Raw genomic sequence first — 17001 nt, 5'->3', positions numbered from 1 at the left:
ATAAGTTACTTGCCCAATGTCATATTCTCTAATAAAGGGCAAAACCAAAAATAGACTTAAAGCCCAAGGTTTTACTAGAGTCATATCCTTTACTGAAGCTAGGTCTCAAAGCAGATGTTACAGATAGTCAGAATTAGCCTTCAGAATTCTTCAGATCACCCAAACAATACAGTGTGTTTGTCAGGAAGTTCAACTGAAACAAGTTATTCTCTATCCTTGGAACAGATCACCAGTTTTTTGGTTAAATGTCGTATTATTTAAAGATGTACTGTATTATCCTCCTTACCACATCTCAAGCATACATGCGTTAAGATATGCAAGACTTGAGTCCAACTAAGGGAATAGTAGCTTAACCATCCCAGGGTGCTGGGTAAATGCTCATTCAGTGAGATGGCAGACATTTTCAACTAGTGAAATTGTGCCTGCTTCTCTTGTGTACACTGTCAATCTATTGCTGTCTGCCTCACTATTTATTTAACAAATATTTATTGAGTGCTTAATATATGCCAGGGACTGTTTTACAGAAGTGAGCAAAACAAAGTTTGTGCTCTCTGGAATTTGCATTGTAGTGAAAAAAGTATGTGTATTATGTCTGAATGTTTATGTATGCCAGCTGGTGACAAGTACCATGGGAAGAAAACATGTGAGGGCTGTGAGTGCCGTGACTTAGGAGGTGAAGGAGCCATTTCGGTTTTTTATATGGGCAAAGAGAGCCTCTCCAGAGAAAATAAGGGGTTAGCTATGTGGGTATCCGGGAGAGAACATTCCAAGGAGAGGGAACAGTAAGTAGGCAGTGAGGTGAGCATATATCTAGATGTTCAAGAAGCAGCAAGAAGGCCAGTGTGGCCGGAGCATGGCAAACAAGTGGGAGGAAGAGTAGTAGGAAAGAAGGTCATACCAGTAGCAGAGCGGATGGCATAGGGTCTTGTGAGCCAGAGTTAGGATTTTGGTGTGATATGGAAAGCCATTGGCGACTTTAAGCATGTGAGAGATGACTCTGGAAACTATGAAGAGAATACACTGTTAGAAGGAAAGAGTGGAAACAAGTAGGCAGGAGGCTATTGTTAGAGTCCAGGTGAGTGGCTTGGACTGATACTGTGGCTGAACAGGTGATCGTGAAGGTAGAGCTGACAGATTTAATTAATGGGTTGGTGGATGTGGGGTGTGAAAGACAAGAGTTAAGAGTAACTGAGTGTCCTGAGCCACTACCAAGAATGGTGTTCCCATATATTGAGATATTGGGAAGACTAGGCAAGGAACAGATTTTTTTTTTCAGGGTGAATAGGGGAAAATTTAGAATTCAGTTTTGTCCATGTTGACTTGAAATATCTATTAGATATCAAGTAGTGATGTGGAGTAGGCAATTGGATGGATACTACTTAAAATCATGAAACTAGATGAGGTATAGGTACCAGCAGAGAAAAGACTTCCAGGAACTGTACTCCGGGGAATTTTCTTTCTGTCCTGTTATCTTGCTGTCTGTTTCTTGACTGAGATCTTTTTCCCTTACTCCTCTCTTTTGAGCATGTATTAGGTGAATCTGTTTACATTGCCTGTACCTATGATATGATCCAATATACCATACTTTAAAATTGTCTTAAAAATTAACCTAAAACAGTAATATACAAACATATTTCCATATTGCTTTGAAATTTTTAAAAAAGATTTTATTTATTTATTTATTTGACAGAGCACGCACAAGCAGGGGGAGCGGCAGGCAGAGGGAGAAGGGGAAGCAGGCTTCCCGCCGAGCAGGGAGCCGGATGCCGGCTCATGACCTGAGCCGAAGGCAGATGCTTAACTGACTGAGCCACCCAGGCGCCCCTGCTTTGAAATTTTTAAAGAACTTTTATTTATCAAATTCCTGATATGCACCAGTAACTGCTAGCTACTTTTGTTTATTTTAACTCATTTGCTTTTCCTAAATGACTGCTTTGTGCTTAACATAGAAATACTGACAGGCCTGTGGAGATGTAGCTTTGGAGAAAACATTGTTTTGCATTTGTATGTTCTAAATTTACATATAAATATAAAATATATATTTAATTAGTAAGAGCATATACATGAAGACTGTAATTGTTAATATATACTAGAAGACCCACTAGTTGTGAGCAAATGACTTAGAGCTCTCTTGGGTCCCAATTCCCACTCATAAAATAATAATAGGCCTGAGTTTGAGAAGGGACCTAGTCAAGGGGTTCTTTGACAGTAGATTGGGATCAGTTGTTCTGATGATCAGTTGTTCTATGCTGTTCAATATCACAGCCACTAGCCACCTGTGTCTATTTAAATTTAAATTAATTAAATTGTTTGGTTATAGGAATTTCAACTTTTTATGAAGCAAATAGAAGTTTTAAAAATTAAAAATAACTTGGTCTTTTCTAGGATATAGTATAACTCATTTTCATGGTATCATGTGTTTGAATGATTTATACTTCAAATTTGTAATTTAAAAAGCTTTCATGATACAAAGGGGTAGCACTCATCACATTTTAACCTAACTGATACAGTTTTCATTTTGATTGCCTATATGTAACAAATACTTTTTTTTAAGATCCTTTTTTTAGTAAATGTCTACACCCAATGTGGGACTCAGACTTAAAACCCTGAGACCAAGAGTTGTATGCTTTACTGACTGAGCCATCCAAGCACCCCACAAATGCTTTTGAAACACAAATACTAATGCAAACAGTGTTTTTAAAAATGAAATAATATTTTGGCATTATTTATGATGGGATATGATAAAATATGGGTTTTTAAAAATTATTTAGCTGTTACAATTTAGAGCAACTTCAGGTTCCAGGATTTGTGGTGGTAGAAGTTATTATTTCTGATAGTATTTTTAATTTTTTTTTTGTAAACAGAAAAAAGGAGTTCATCGTTGTACAAAATGCAGACTACAGTTTTTGACCTGCAAAGAGAAACTGGATCACAAGACCCAGCATCGAACCTTTATAAAGCCTAAAGAGCTAGAAGGATTGCCTCCTGGTACAAAAGTGAGTTTTAAATATGCTGTATTTTAACATTTTGTGTGACAATAGAAGTAAATTCCTGCCTGGCTTTATCTATAATATTAAAAATTAACTTCTGCTTGTCATTAAGATTTAATTTTGGGTTTTGTCATTCTTTTTTTAAAGATTTTATTTATTTGTTAGAGAAAGAGAGCACAAGCAGGGGGAGTGGCAGGCAGAGGGAGAAGCAGCCTCCCTGCTGAGCAAGGGGCTCAATGCGGGACTGGATCCCAGGACCCCAGGATCATGACCTGAGCCGAAAGGAGACACTTAACTGACTGAGCCACCTGGGTGTCCCTTAGGTTTTGTCATTCTTATGTTTGGAAAGAAAAACTCATACCCATTGTTTTTTGAGTTAATTAACACATGCTACATTGAAGCACATTCCTTTGTAGTGAGTGCAGCTAGATTAACTGTAGACTAAGTTAGTGAGTTGTTTCAATACTCTGTAGGCTGTTTGTGAGCTCTTCCAGTTGGCAGTATATAGATCTGCTTCAGCTGCTAGACTGTAATGTTAAGAATCATGTTTAGTTTATCTTTGTGTCCCTAGCATCTATCATAGTGCCTTGAGTGCCATCCTTTGTTGAAGCTGGCATTACTGAGTCTACTCTCCATTCCTTATATATTCCTGTATACAGGTCCCTTATTTGAAATATGACTTGCCAGATGCCTGGCTGGCTCAGTTGGTAAGTGCCTGCCTTCAGCTCAGGTCATGATCCCAGGGTCCTGGGACTGAGTCCCGCATCCAGCTCCTTGCTCAGTGGGGAGCCTGCTTCTCTCTCTGCCTGCTGCCTACCATGCTTGTACGCTCTCTCTCTCTCTCTCTCTCTCTCTCTCTCACCCTCTCTTTCTCTCTGACAAATAAAATCTTTTTTAAAAAAGAAATATGGTGGGGCACCTGGGTGGCTCAGTGGGTTGAGGCCTCTGCCTTTGGCTCAGGTCATGATCCCAGGGTCCTGGGATCGAGCCCCGCATTGGGCTCTCTACTCCGCGGGGAGCCTGCTTCCTCCTCTCTCTCTGCCTGCCTCTCTGCCTCATTGTGATTTCTCTCTGTCAAATAAATAAAATATAAAAAAAAAAGAAATATGGTTTGCAAATACTTTCTCTCATTCTGTGAGTTGTCTTGTCAGTTTCTTAACATTGTCCTTTGAAACACAAAAGTCTAAAATTTTTATGAAGTCCATTTAATCTATGTTTTTCTTTGGTCATTGTGCTTTTGCTGTCGTATCTACGGAGTCATTGCCCAACCCCCAAATCATGGAGATTTACTCCTGTTTTCTTCTAAGAGTTGTGGTTTTAGCTCTTACAATTGATACGTTTTGAGTTATTTTTTGTATCTAGTATGAGATAGGGGTCCAAATTCATGCTTTTGCATCTAGATACCCAGTTGTGCTGGTACCATTTGTTTGATTAGACTAGTGTTTCCTTCGCTGAGTTGTTTTGGTACCCTTGTCAAAAACCAATGGACTATAATGTCAAGGCACACAGTGAACTTTTTAATATTAATGTGAGGATTAATTTTCTAAAATGTGTATGTATATTTTACCTTCTTTTTTATAGGTTACTATTCGAGCCTCAATTGGACCGCTTCATACAAAACCAGTTACTTCATCTCCCAGTAGTAGTGTTCCAAGCACTTCTTCTTTTCAACTCTCACCTGCCAAGTCTAAAAATACAACTGCTAAGAATCCCACAAAATCTAATGCAAGTAAATCTAAGGCAAGTAAGCCTCATGCAACTAAACCTAATGCCAGTAAGCGAGGTAGAGGTGCATCTAAATGCAAGACTAAAACCTCTTACAAGCAAAAGAAACAGCGCAACAGAAAGAATAAAATCAGCATAGCTTTGAAGAACTTAAGGTAATATCTTCTATTTCTGATATATAATACTAATTGAATATGAAATATTAAAGGTTTATTTTAATATAATTTATCATATCACAAAGGTCCCTTACATGGTTACTGCTGATCACTTGTCTGACATAAAGGCTAAGCAGATAATAAAAAGGTACTCTTTACAACCTCTGAGCAGAACTGGAATTGGTGTTCATTGTATAATTATCATCAATTACACTAATCTATTTTGTGCTTATATCTTGTGATAGTTGAATTGATTAATGTGATCCCTTTTATTCCAGGGAAACATTAACTGGTGTTTGATTTTTGACACTTATTCTAGCTTATTGTTTCAAATCAAATTTGAGCAACTTCAAATTCTGTCTCTACTTAAAGTTGTTAATTTACACATCTTAGCTTCAGTTAATAAAACGTTAATAATGGTTTACCTTATTATTTTTGTTTCATAATATGTTTTCATCTTTTTTTTTCCCTGTCTGTATAAGGTGTCGTCGGGGAGTTCACAAGTGCATTGAGTGTCATTCCAAAATAAAAGACTTTGCAAGCCACTTTTCAATATATATCCACTGTAATTTTTGCAAATACAACACTAACTGTAACAAAGCCTTTATAAATCATATGGTGAGGTAAGTTAAACATGTGCACCACCAATCAACATCCCCATTAAGATTTTTTTTTTATAACTTAATTTGTCCTATTACTTGTCATATCAAGGAGCTAAAAGGATAATAGGGAATAGGGAACTTCTAGGATATTACTTAACATTTTTTTTCCAGTGTAATAAATCGTGGAATTAGGGAGACAGAAATTTTTAAGAACAGTTAGACCAATGAAATTAGAATAGGTTTGTTTGGTGAATTTGGTTTTTTAGTTTGTTTTTCTAAGTCCTTTAAAATGTGATTATTCTCAAACATAAAATTTTTAATGTTTTCAAAATATTTATCAAATAAATACATGTAACCACATAAGTGTTATCCTCTTCAAAGCAGTCACTTTGAGAGATTCCAGGTTTATCAAAGATGCTAAGAATATTATTGGCGCTCACATGAGTGCACTCTCCCCCCACCACTCCCTCCCTTCTCCCCCTTCCTTTCAGTATATGTGCTGCCGAAGCGAGCACTCCCCCTTCCTTTCAGACATCTTTCTGTCCATTAGTCTTTCAAGCCATTTATCTTTGCATTCATTCAATGAAATGTGAAATGAGAGACTATAGGGATATTCTAGTCATGATGCTACTATTAGAATTCCTTTTCATACATCAATTCAATTTGTATTATTTGAGCACCTACCATGTACTACAGGCTAGAGAAGGACTTCTGAGACCATATTACTTTCATTTGGACCTCATTAGTAGCAGCTTACTTTATTCTTTCAAGAAGGATTTTTTTAATACATAAAAATTGTTCAGATATAAATATGCTAAGTTGTTGATTCAAGCTGAGGTAGTTCCATTTATTTTCAGTCAGAAATAAGGTATAATCAATAAAAGTGGTTTTCTTGCAGATCATAACAAGACCTCTGTTACGTGTTATACCCCCTTCCTTATCACTGTCCCAACTCTGCTCATCATATACAATATTCATTCATTTTGAATTGTCATTCCTCGTGATTTTTAGAGTCTTGACGCTTCTTTCCAGTCCAACCGCACCAGTCTAACTTCATATCAACCTCACCCTTAAGGTCAACTGTTTTGAATGTTATTTGCTTTTTATCCTAGAATCCTTTACATCTTCAGACATGTTTAACCTTGCTATCCATGAATCTCTTATCCTTTTCGATCTTTCGCTGTGCTCCTTTCCAAACTACCAAACTGCACTTGATTTAATTAGCTCTGAATTTGTGATTTTTAACTTTAATTCAGTTCTTTGTTTTTAAAAATACCTCTTTGTTGTTGTTGTTGTTGTTTTACCTACAACATCTTTTTAAATCGTTTTCAATACCCTTAGATTTTATTCTAGTCTCTTGGTTTTTAGTCTTGTTCCTACTAATTACTCAGAGGTCATCCTTCTCATTTTTACCAGGATTAACTTTTTTCTACCTCAGGTTTTTCTCCCTTTATCCAGACATTAATCTGAGAAAAAGACATTTCTCACTTTCTGAAAGCAAATCCTGCCCCTTGTGTTTTCCATTTTCTCTACAGCCTTACTCAGTTATTTTCTGTCTTCATTTCATCTCTTTCTTTCTATCACATTCCTTCTGCCTGCACATATTTTCAGACATTTTTTTAGGATGAACGAGATTTGCCTTCACTTTGCGTATTTTCTTGTCTTCCTTTTACTGTCATCATTGTAAAGAGTTTCTTTACTGTCTTATTTGCTGCTACTTTACCCTTTGTGATTTGAGTATCACCCCCACCTATTAGTTAAAGCTGCCCCTTTAAAAATTATCAGTCATATCCTAATCACTAAATGTACTCACTAGTTTTCATTCTTACTCTTCGTGACTTCTTTAGAATATTTGATACTTTTGATCACTCACTTTTGAAAATCTTCTCCTCAACTTCTCTTACTGTGTTACCATCATTTTTTTTCCTTCCCTTTTGACTACTCTATTTCATTACCTTTTCTTTTTTTGCCTCAGACATTTTTTTCCTTTTAAGTTTTTCATTTAAATTCCAGTATAGTTGACATACAGGGTTATATTGTTTTAGGTGTACAGTATAGTGATTCAGCAGTTCTGTACATTACTCAGTATTCGTCATGATAAGTATGCTCTTACTCCCCATCACCTATTCCACCCATCCCCCACCCAGCTCCCCCCTCTGATAACCATCAGTTTGTTCTCTGTCCTGAAGAAAAAAAGCATTTGCTTTTTTCTTAAATTCCACATGAGTGAGATCATACGGTGTTTGTCTTTCTCTGACTTATTTCACCTAGTATTATATATATCACCTTTAGCCCATCCACATCATTGCAAATGGCAAGATTTCATTCTTTTTATGGCTGATACATACAAACACACATACACACTCCCCACATCTTTATCCATTCTGGACACTTTGGTTGCTTCCATAGTTTGACTATTACAAATAATGCTGCAGTAAACATAGCAGTGTATGTATCCTTTTGATTTAATGTTTTGCATGTTTTGGGTAAAACCCCAGTAGTCCAATTATTGGGTCCTAGGGTAGTTCAGTTTTTAACTTTTGAGGAACCTCCATATTGTTTTCCACAGTGACTGCACCAGTTTGCATCCCACCAACAGTGCATGAGGGTTCCTTTTTCTACATAATCTTGCCAATACTTGTTGTTTCTTGAGTTTTTGATCTTAGCCATTCTGACAGGTGTGAGGTGATATCTCATTGCAGTTTTGATTTGCATTTCCCTGATGATGAGAGATGCTGAGCATCTTTTCATGTGCCTATTAACCATCTGGATGTATTCTTTGGAGAAATGTCTGTACATGTCTTCTGTCCATTTTTTAATTGGAGTATTTGGGTTTAGGGTGTTGAGTTTATCAGTTCTTTATGTATTTTGGATATTAACCCTTTATTTGATTTGTCATTTGTAAATATCTTCTCCCATTCAGTAGGTTGCCTTTATTTTCTTACCTTTTCTTTTTTTCAACTCTTTTTGCCTCCTTACATTCCCTTTCTTGGTACCTTAATCACTCAGAATTTTGTTTTACTTTTCAACTATAAACCCTCCAGTTTCAGTGCTGAGTTTTGCTGAGATCCATGTCTTTATCAGTTTGATAAAAATTTTCACCTTTGACCCACTGGTATCTATAAAGAACAAAATAAGTCAAACATTATTGTCTGTCTGGGATCCAAATTACCATCACCCCAGTACTCTTTAAGTTCAGCTTGTCTCAAGGTGTCATTTGCAAAAATGTGGCACATCAACTGAAAATAATACACTTTAAGTTTCTGAAGCCTTTGGTGCTCTCTTGATCTGCTACCATTCATAACAGCTTCCTGAATGTCCACATTCTGCAATTTACCACTGTGCCTCCCAACTACTGCAAGTCTTTCTATACCTTGGTTGCTCTAAACCAGGCCCCAGCAAATCTTTCTCTCAGTATACTGCTGGGAAGAATGCTCAAATTTTGCAAATTGAAGTATAATTAACATACAGTTATATTAGCTTCAGGTGTACAATATAATGATTTAGCAGTTCTATACATTGCTCGGTGTTCATCAAGATAAGTGTATTCTTTTTTAAGATTTTACTTACTTAATTGAGAGAGAGCACAAAACGGGCAGGGGAGGGGCAGAGGGAGAGGGAGAAGCAGAGATAACATTTGCAAATTTCTTCCCCCATTTAGTAGGATGCCTTTTTGTTTTGCTGATGGTTTCCTTTGCTGTGCAAAGGCTTTTTATTTTGAGGGCAGCTGGTGGCTCAGTCAGCTGGGCTTCAGACTCTTGATCTCAGCTCAGGTCTTGATCTCAGGGTGATGAATTCAGGCCCTGTGCTGGTTTCCACACTGGGTGTGGAGCCTACTTTAAAAAAAAACAAAAACTTAATATTTTGGTATAGTCCCAGTAGTTCAGTTTTGCTTTTGTTTCCCTTACCTGAGGAGCCATATCTAGAAAAATGTTTCTACAGCTGTTGTCAAAGAATTACTGCCTATGTTTTCTTCCAGGAGTTTTATGGTTTCAGGTCTCACATTAGGTCTTTAATCCATTATGAGTTTATTTTTGTATATGGTGTAGGAAATTAGTCCAGTTTCATTCTTTTGTATGTAGCTGTCCAGGTTTTGTAGCACCATTTTTCAAAGACACTGTCTTTTCCCCCATTGTGTATTCTTGCGTCCTTTGTCATAGATTAATTGACCATGTAAGTATGGGTTTATTTCTGGACTCTCAGTTCTGTTTCATTGATCTATGTATCTGTTTTGTGCCAATACCATACTGTGTTGATCACTACAGCTTTCTAGTATATCTTGAAATCTATAATTGTGATACCTTGAGTTTTGTTCTTTTTCAAGATTGCTTTGGCTGAGGTGCCTCATTAGCACAATAGGTAGTGCATCAGTCTCATAATCTGAAGATTGCTTTGGCTATTCGATATCTTTTGTGGTTCCATATAAACTTTTGGATAATTTTTTTCTAGTTCTGTGAAAAATGTTGGTATTTTGACAACAATCACAAATTCTGGTCTTTTATTCTGTGCCAAACACATGGCTGCCCCAATGGAGCTTTAATTCTGCCCCTAAATTATAGGACATTAAATTGGAAAATATTTTTATGTTTCTTAAACCCATGGTCATTCTGTCCTCCTGCCTCACATTTTCCATAGGTTCTTCAACTGTCTTCTAGGCCTTCAATACCATACTATCCCAAAATATTCCCATTGGCCTCAGACTTCCTTTATAACCCTTTCCTAATTTTCAGTGAGCCCCAACCTTCTACTGCATTGTCATCACACACATGGAGCACTTACTCATTATTAGCCTCAGAAAGAACTGAAAGTATCCACTTCTGCTTTTCTAAGGGCCTTTGCCTTCCCCCTAATTCAGTGGTGTCTTGCTTCCTTTGTTGCCTCAGGTACCTCCCCCTGAATGGTACACCCTGACCTAGTGTGGACTTTTGTTGTAGACTTGAGCTCTGTACCTACAGAGTCTTACTTTCTTAGAGGCTGAGTACCTTTATTCCCAGTCCACACCAACTCTGTGATATGTCAGGCCCCCCAAATTAATCTTCCCGGACATATAGTTTATTTCATATTCATATAGTTTGTTTCATATTCAGTCTCTAAAGTGGTTTTCCTTATTCTTTGTTATTCCTTGGACTGCCCCTCTCCCTCCCTCTGTTTACCTTCTTCTGTGAAGAATCTGATCACCACAGCCACTCATAGGAATCATTCCTTCCTTTGAGTTCTATACCATTCAGCTATTCTGCCTTATATTAAATGTGTCTGTCTTATCTACTTGAGAGAGCAGTTCTTTGTACTCAGCATGGCACCTATTCTGCAGCTATTTTCATGGGATTATAGTTAGCCAGTATCATTTTTTTTCCAATGCATACATGGTATGCTGGTGATCGTTACCTTTTGTCTAATGATAATCATTGACCTGGTGTGTTGGCTGGTTTGGGTCTGTCAGTGCAAGCTAGGGCAGCTAGTGTTTCTCAAACTTTAGCTTGCGTAAGAATCACCTCAAAAACTTGTTGAAACTGATTTCTGGGTCTCACTGCCAGCAATTAATTCAGCAGGTCTAGAGTGGGACCTGAGGCTTTGTATTTCTGATGAGTTCCCCGGTGATACGGATGCTGTTATGAACCACACTTTGAGTAATACTGTGCTATGCCAGTCCTGCTAATCCTGCCTGACTTTCTAATACAGGAAAGCTTTCCTTATCAATTTAAAAGGGAGTATAGGGATACCTGGGTGGCTCAGTAAGTTAAGTGGTCGACTCTTGATTTTAGCTCAGGCCATGATCTCAGGGTCCTGAGATCAAATCTCATGCCAGGCTCCACATTCAGCAGGGAGTCTGCTTGAGGATCCTCTCTCCCTCTCCCTCTGCTCCTCCCCCTGCTCATGCTCGCTCTCTCTCTCTCTCAAATAAATAAAATTTTAAAAAAATAAAAATAGATGGGGGTATAAAAGCTATTGCCATTGGCTGCAAAATTTGGTGTTTTTTTTGTTTATGTTTTGTGCATAGAAGAAGTGTTGTTTTAACTCATGAGTTCTGCTTTGCTTTCCCTAAAGGCTCTCCTAATAATTGCAAAAGATTCTTTAAATGTTTCCTTTTACTGATGGTAGGTAAAGGTAAAGTAATTTAGCCCAAGTAACATTTACTTCAAGGATCATTCAGATTCTCCCCACTAGCTAAGTATATTAAGATAAGAAAGTGATAAAAAAAAGATAAGAAAGTGATAGTTGTTCATAACAATTTATATTAGAGCAATGTGCATTATTAGCAAATGCCTTTTAAATTTTCAATTCTTAATAGTTGTTAAGATATAAGTTGATGCTCTTTGCATATTTAACTTTGAGAAGTTTTTTGGTTTTTTTGTATAATGGTGAGGGTACCAATCACTTAAGAATATTCTCAGGGAAATATGTTGTTAGAAAATACACAGGTAAAATGAAATGTAAGATAAACTTGAATTAAAACAGAAGAATAGAGTTTAATAATTTAGATCATGACCTTTTAATCAAAACTAAGAAACTAAATGTGGACTTGGAAATATGGTTATAAAATTATTGTGATTTATTGTATAATAAAATCTTATTTGTCTGTTGTCTCTCCAGCTCTCATAGCAACCATCCAAGTAAACGGTTTTATATTTTTAAGAAGCATTCTGGAACTCTCAGGTAACTAGTTGATCTTTTCCATTCTCTCTTTTGAAAAATTACAGTAACTTCTTTTTAACCTGATGCTTAAGTATGTAGTTTGGAAAATGAATGGTTACTACCAGACATGAGACAGTTCTGTTCATTATATCATAGATCAAAGAGGAAGTAAACCTATGTTTTCTGGCTAACTTTGTTTCAGTGGTATTAGGCATTAAGATGAAACTGTCATGGATTTGCATTATAAAACAAAAAAATAAGGCTCTCCAACAATATTCAAAGATTAAAAAGATGTTTAAGATATCTAGTAAGTTGAATAACACTGGTTTTGATCAATATATAGCCTTCATAATTCTTAAGGTTTTTAAAATTTTGAAATAAGAGTACATAACCTGTTTACAAAAGGAATTGCTGATGAACATTTCTAGGCATTGATAGTTAACTTTTAATTATACTACACACCATTGGTTCAGAACCCACTAAGCATCATTTTTTCCCACATTCTTCTGATTTCTTTTGACTTCATATTCCTTCATTTTAATTATTTTGCTCACATTGTCATTGCTGTTTGAAATTACAGTGCCAAGATCTTGGTAGCACCAGGCTACCAAACAAAGACTTAAGTTTAGCCAGTACTTACTTTGATGCTTTGACTTAGTGGGAAAGTGGAGGAAGGGATGATAGATCTCAGGATCTTTGTGTCTATTATTCTTCCTGCTTTGTTAACTCTTACTTAGATAGCTGCATAGCTAGCTCTCTCACCTCCTTCAAGTCTCTAGTCCAGTGAATTAGGCTTTCTTTGGCCATTCCATTTGAAATAGCATTCTTTCCCCAGGGCCCCATTCCCACAGTCCCTATCTCCCTTTATTGGTTTATTTTTCTTCACTTTTTACTTTCCAGCATGTTGTATATACTGTTTTGTTTATCATCTGTGTCTTCTCAGTAGAATGTGTATGGTTTGGATATTTGTCTATGCCAGTTGTTTTACTGAACATTGAATAGTGCCTGACACATGGTAGGCTTTCTGTAAATATTTTGAGTAAATTAGTGTATATGTTGAAAATTACATATGTGGATGATGTTGGACCAATAGTTCATAGACAGAGGAAAGTTTGATTCTATTGTAAAAATATATTTGTGCTATTTTTAAAATATTACTAAATTCAAGGAAGTAGAATTTTATGAAAATTTTTATAAGAATGAAAAGGATTTATTATAAAGATTAGAGAACTTAATTTGATTTTTACCTCACTGTTGTCAAGCTCAGTTGTGTGCTTGGTGCTTGATTCTTGAATTGATTCTATGACTTTAAAGATCTGAGATGCTTTTTTCTTAACTTGGGTGGGTCTTATATTTAAATAGAAAGTTGATTAATTTCTGTGTATGGGGCTTAGCCTATTTATAATTCTATAAAACAGTAAATTTTGTAATTACTGTTTTGTTAAATTACAATGTTCATTTTTTATTTATCATGCACCTATTACTTACAGCACAATGTAGCAGTTCCCCTTAAGTTGACAGTGATGAAGAAGGCTTGGTACCAACCTTCAAGGAATGTACAATTTATGATAAGGTGTGAATATAAGTAACTACAGTAATATAAGAAGGTTCATAATAAGTGCTGTGTTAGTTACTGATTTCACAGGGAGGAGAGACTTCTACTAGAAGAAGCACAGGACATTCTAGTCGGAGGAAATAGTGTAAGTAAAAACACAGAAAGGAAAGAGCAAAAGCCATATGCAATGAATGACCAGTAGTGCAGTTTAGATGGAGCATGAAGTTTATGTAATGTAGTATTAAGATCAAAGTCTGGGGGAATAGTTTTGAGCTGAGATCTGGATTGTGGAATCCTTGAAAACTAAGCTAGGGAGTTTGGACCCTTTGGGGAAATTCTTGGTGTTTTGTGTAGAATCAAGGAAGATTAATGTGGAGGATATATGAGGTAAGATGTAGCTGCTTGAGACACATGGACTGTTAAGACTATTATGGTAGTGGGGCGCATGGGTGACTCAGTGGATTGCCTTTAGCTCAGGTCATGATCTCAGGAGCCTGGGATCGAGCCCAACATCGGGCTCTCTGTTCCGTAGGGAGCCTGCTTCCTCCTCTCTCTCTGCCTGCCTCTCTGCCTACTTGTGATCTCTCTCTCTCTCTGTCAAATAAATAAATAAAATCTTTTTAAAAAAAGACTATTATGGTAGTTAAGACTGATTTAATAAGAATCTGGGTTAAGGTGATGAAGTTTATCACACTGTTTAAGAACATGGACTCTGAGGGGGGCGCCTGGGTGGCTCAGTGGGTTAAAGCTTCTGCCTTCAGCTCAGATGATGATCCCAGGGTCCTGGGATCGAGCCCCACATCGGGCTCTCTGCTCCGCAGGGAGCCTGCTTCCTCCTCTCTCTCTGCCTGCCTCTCTGCCTAGTTGTGATTTCTCTCTGTCAAATAAATAAAAAAATATTTTTTAAAAAAAGAACATGGACTCTGGGGCACGTGGGTGGCTCAGTGGGTTAAGCCTCTGCCTTTGACTCAGTCATGATCTCAGGGTCCTGGGATCAAGCCCCGCAACGGGCTCTCTGCTCAGCGGGGAGCCTGCTACCCCCTCTCTCTCTGTCTGCCTCTCTGCCTACTTGTGATCTCTCTCTGTCAAATAAATAAATAAAATCTTAAAAAAAAAAAACCACGGACTCTGGAATCAAAGGGCTCACTTCAATCTAATTTTGGCCTTGGTAGGTTATTAAACCCGATCCAGTCCTTTATAAAAAAGGAATAATTTTAATATCTACCTCTCTGGTTTGTTGTAAGATTTAGATGATATGTCTAAAACCCTCAGCCCGGCACAGAGTTAAGTGCTCAATAAATTGTTAATATGATAAAATATTTGAAATACTGACTCTTTTTTAAAAAGATAAGTTTGAGCCTTTGTGTTGGGAGCATGACATTATAAGAGAGGTTAGTTAGGGGACGCCTGGGTGGCTCAGTTGGTTAAGTGGCTGCCTTCGGCTCAGGTCATGATCCCAGCGTCCTGGGATCGAGTCCCACTTCGGGCTCTGTGCTCGGCGGGGAGCCTGCTTCTCTGTCTCTGCCTGCCACTCTGTCTGCCTGTGCTCACTCTCTCTCTCTCTCTCTGACAAATAAATAAATTTTAAAAAAATCTAAAAAAAAAGAGATTAGTTAGGAAGAATGATTTTCAGAGGTGGGGAGGAAAGTACAATTTCAGCTTATGAAGATCATTTTTGATGTGCCAGCATGACAGCCAGGTATAAATATACAGCGGGCTATTAAGACTAGAGCTGCAGTAGGAGCACCTGGGTGGCTCAGTCAGTTAAGCATCCAACTCTTGGTTTCAGGTTAGGTCACGATCTCATGGGTCTTGGGATCAAGTCCTCCTCAGCAGGTGGGTCCTGGGCTCAGCGGGGCAGTCGGCTTGAAAGATTCTCTCCCTCTACCCCTCCCCCTAATCTCTCTTAAAATAAATAAATCTTAAAAAAAAAAAAGACTAAAGCCACAATGGGGAAGTCAGTCTAAAGTAGGCTGCTGGTTTTTATTCCTAGCCAAGTATCTAATGAACTGTAAAAGCATGGTTATGCTTGTTAACTGACAGATAATAACAATAATTAAAGTACATGATTAATTTTTAAAACCTTCCCATTTTTTTCTAGTTTTATCACCTCTAAAATAAGATACCAGATTATAGGCTCCACAGAGTTTACCCTCTTTTTTGTTCACTCTTGTATCTACAACACCTAGTAGTATGGAGTGTGTAAAGAAGGTCCTCAGAAAATGTATATTGAGGGGCGCCTGGGTGGCTCAGTCAGCTAGGCGAAGCGTCTTGTCTTCGGCTCAGGTCATGATCCCAGGGTCCTGAGATCGAGCCCCGTATCAGGCTCCCTGCTCAGTGGAGAGCCTGCTTTTCTCTCTCCCTCTGCTGCTCCCTCTGCTTGTTCTCTCCCTCACTCACTCTCTGTGTCAAATAAATAAAATCTTTAAAAAAAAGTATATTGAATGAATATTATATCCTTGCTTTCCAGATGGACAAAGGCACAGAAAGAATGTGACTTGCACAAGCTATACAAATTGTTAGTGGAGCCACAACTGGGTTTTAGGTCTCTTAACTCCTGTCTTTTAGCAACCAATATGAGAGGGAACAGTTTACAAAGCACTGAATGTTAGCATAACTTAAACATGGCTCTGTCGTTTTCTAGAGTACCATTTCAGGTAAATCAGGTTTATATGACAAAATTGGAAATTGATGGTCATGACACATAAAAACCAAATCAAGAGTTGTTACATGGAAAAATAATAATTGAACTTCTAGATGGACTTTCATAAAAGATTAAAAACCTTTGCTTTCTTTTTATCTTCATAGGGGCATTACTCTAGTGTGCCTTAAATGTGACTTCCTAACTGATTCTTCTGCTTTAGACCGTATGGCTAAACACTTGTGTCAACGCAAAACTCATACTTGCCAAGTTATAATAGAGAATGGTATGTATATATAATTGTGTTACTTTGAATTTCTTTTTTTTTAGTAACATAAATTGTATTATTTGTTTCAGGGATGCAGGTCTGTGATTCATCAATCTTACACAATTCACAGCATTCACTATAGCACATTCTCTCCCCAATGTCCTTTGCCCAGCCACCCCATCTCGCCCACCCCCTTCCCCTCCAGCAACCCTCAGTTTGTTTCCTGAGATTTTCTGGGAATTTCTGATATTTATTCCAGTATTCTTGATCAGCCACAATATGGGCTCTTCTATATTAAGTTAATAGTCTTACTCATTATCTATACTATTTTAAACATAAAACACTTCTAATTTCAGTTCCCGAAAGTACCTCAACTTCTGAACCCAATTCTGAACCCAATTCTGAACCCACTTCTGAGTAAGTTTAATTTTC

General features: G+C 37.3%; 1 protein-coding gene across 12 annotated transcripts in view; it reads left to right on the top strand.

Annotated features, from left to right (window-relative positions):
• The window catches only part of ZNF280C (zinc finger protein 280C), a 78823-nt gene that overhangs the window by 48312 nt on the left and 13510 nt on the right, over window positions 1-17001 (top strand). For 9 of the 12 annotated variants that reach the window (XR_006816851.1, XR_006816850.1, XM_045995208.1 and 6 more), the window contains 6 exons: window positions 2865-2996; window positions 4572-4870; window positions 5353-5493; window positions 12064-12126; window positions 16469-16587; window positions 16926-16986. Coding sequence is in view for 8 of the 12 variants with exons in the window: in XM_045995208.1 (XP_045851164.1) it covers window positions 2865-2996; window positions 4572-4870; window positions 5353-5493; window positions 12064-12126; window positions 16469-16587; window positions 16926-16986 (815 nt within the window). In the remaining 4 variants the exon portion in view is untranslated. The remainder of the gene's footprint in view (window positions 1-2864; window positions 2997-4571; window positions 4871-5352; window positions 5494-12063; window positions 12127-16468; window positions 16588-16925; window positions 16987-17001) is intronic. The other 3 variants (XR_006816853.1, XR_006816852.1, XM_045995211.1) reach the window with 1 other exon arrangement.

Source organism: Meles meles, chromosome X (genome assembly GCF_922984935.1).
Source record: "Meles meles chromosome X, mMelMel3.1 paternal haplotype, whole genome shotgun sequence".
Taxonomy (NCBI): domain Eukaryota; kingdom Metazoa; phylum Chordata; class Mammalia; order Carnivora; family Mustelidae; genus Meles; species Meles meles.
Note: the sequence above shows the minus strand (reverse complement) of the source record. Positions and strands in the feature narration are given on the sequence as shown.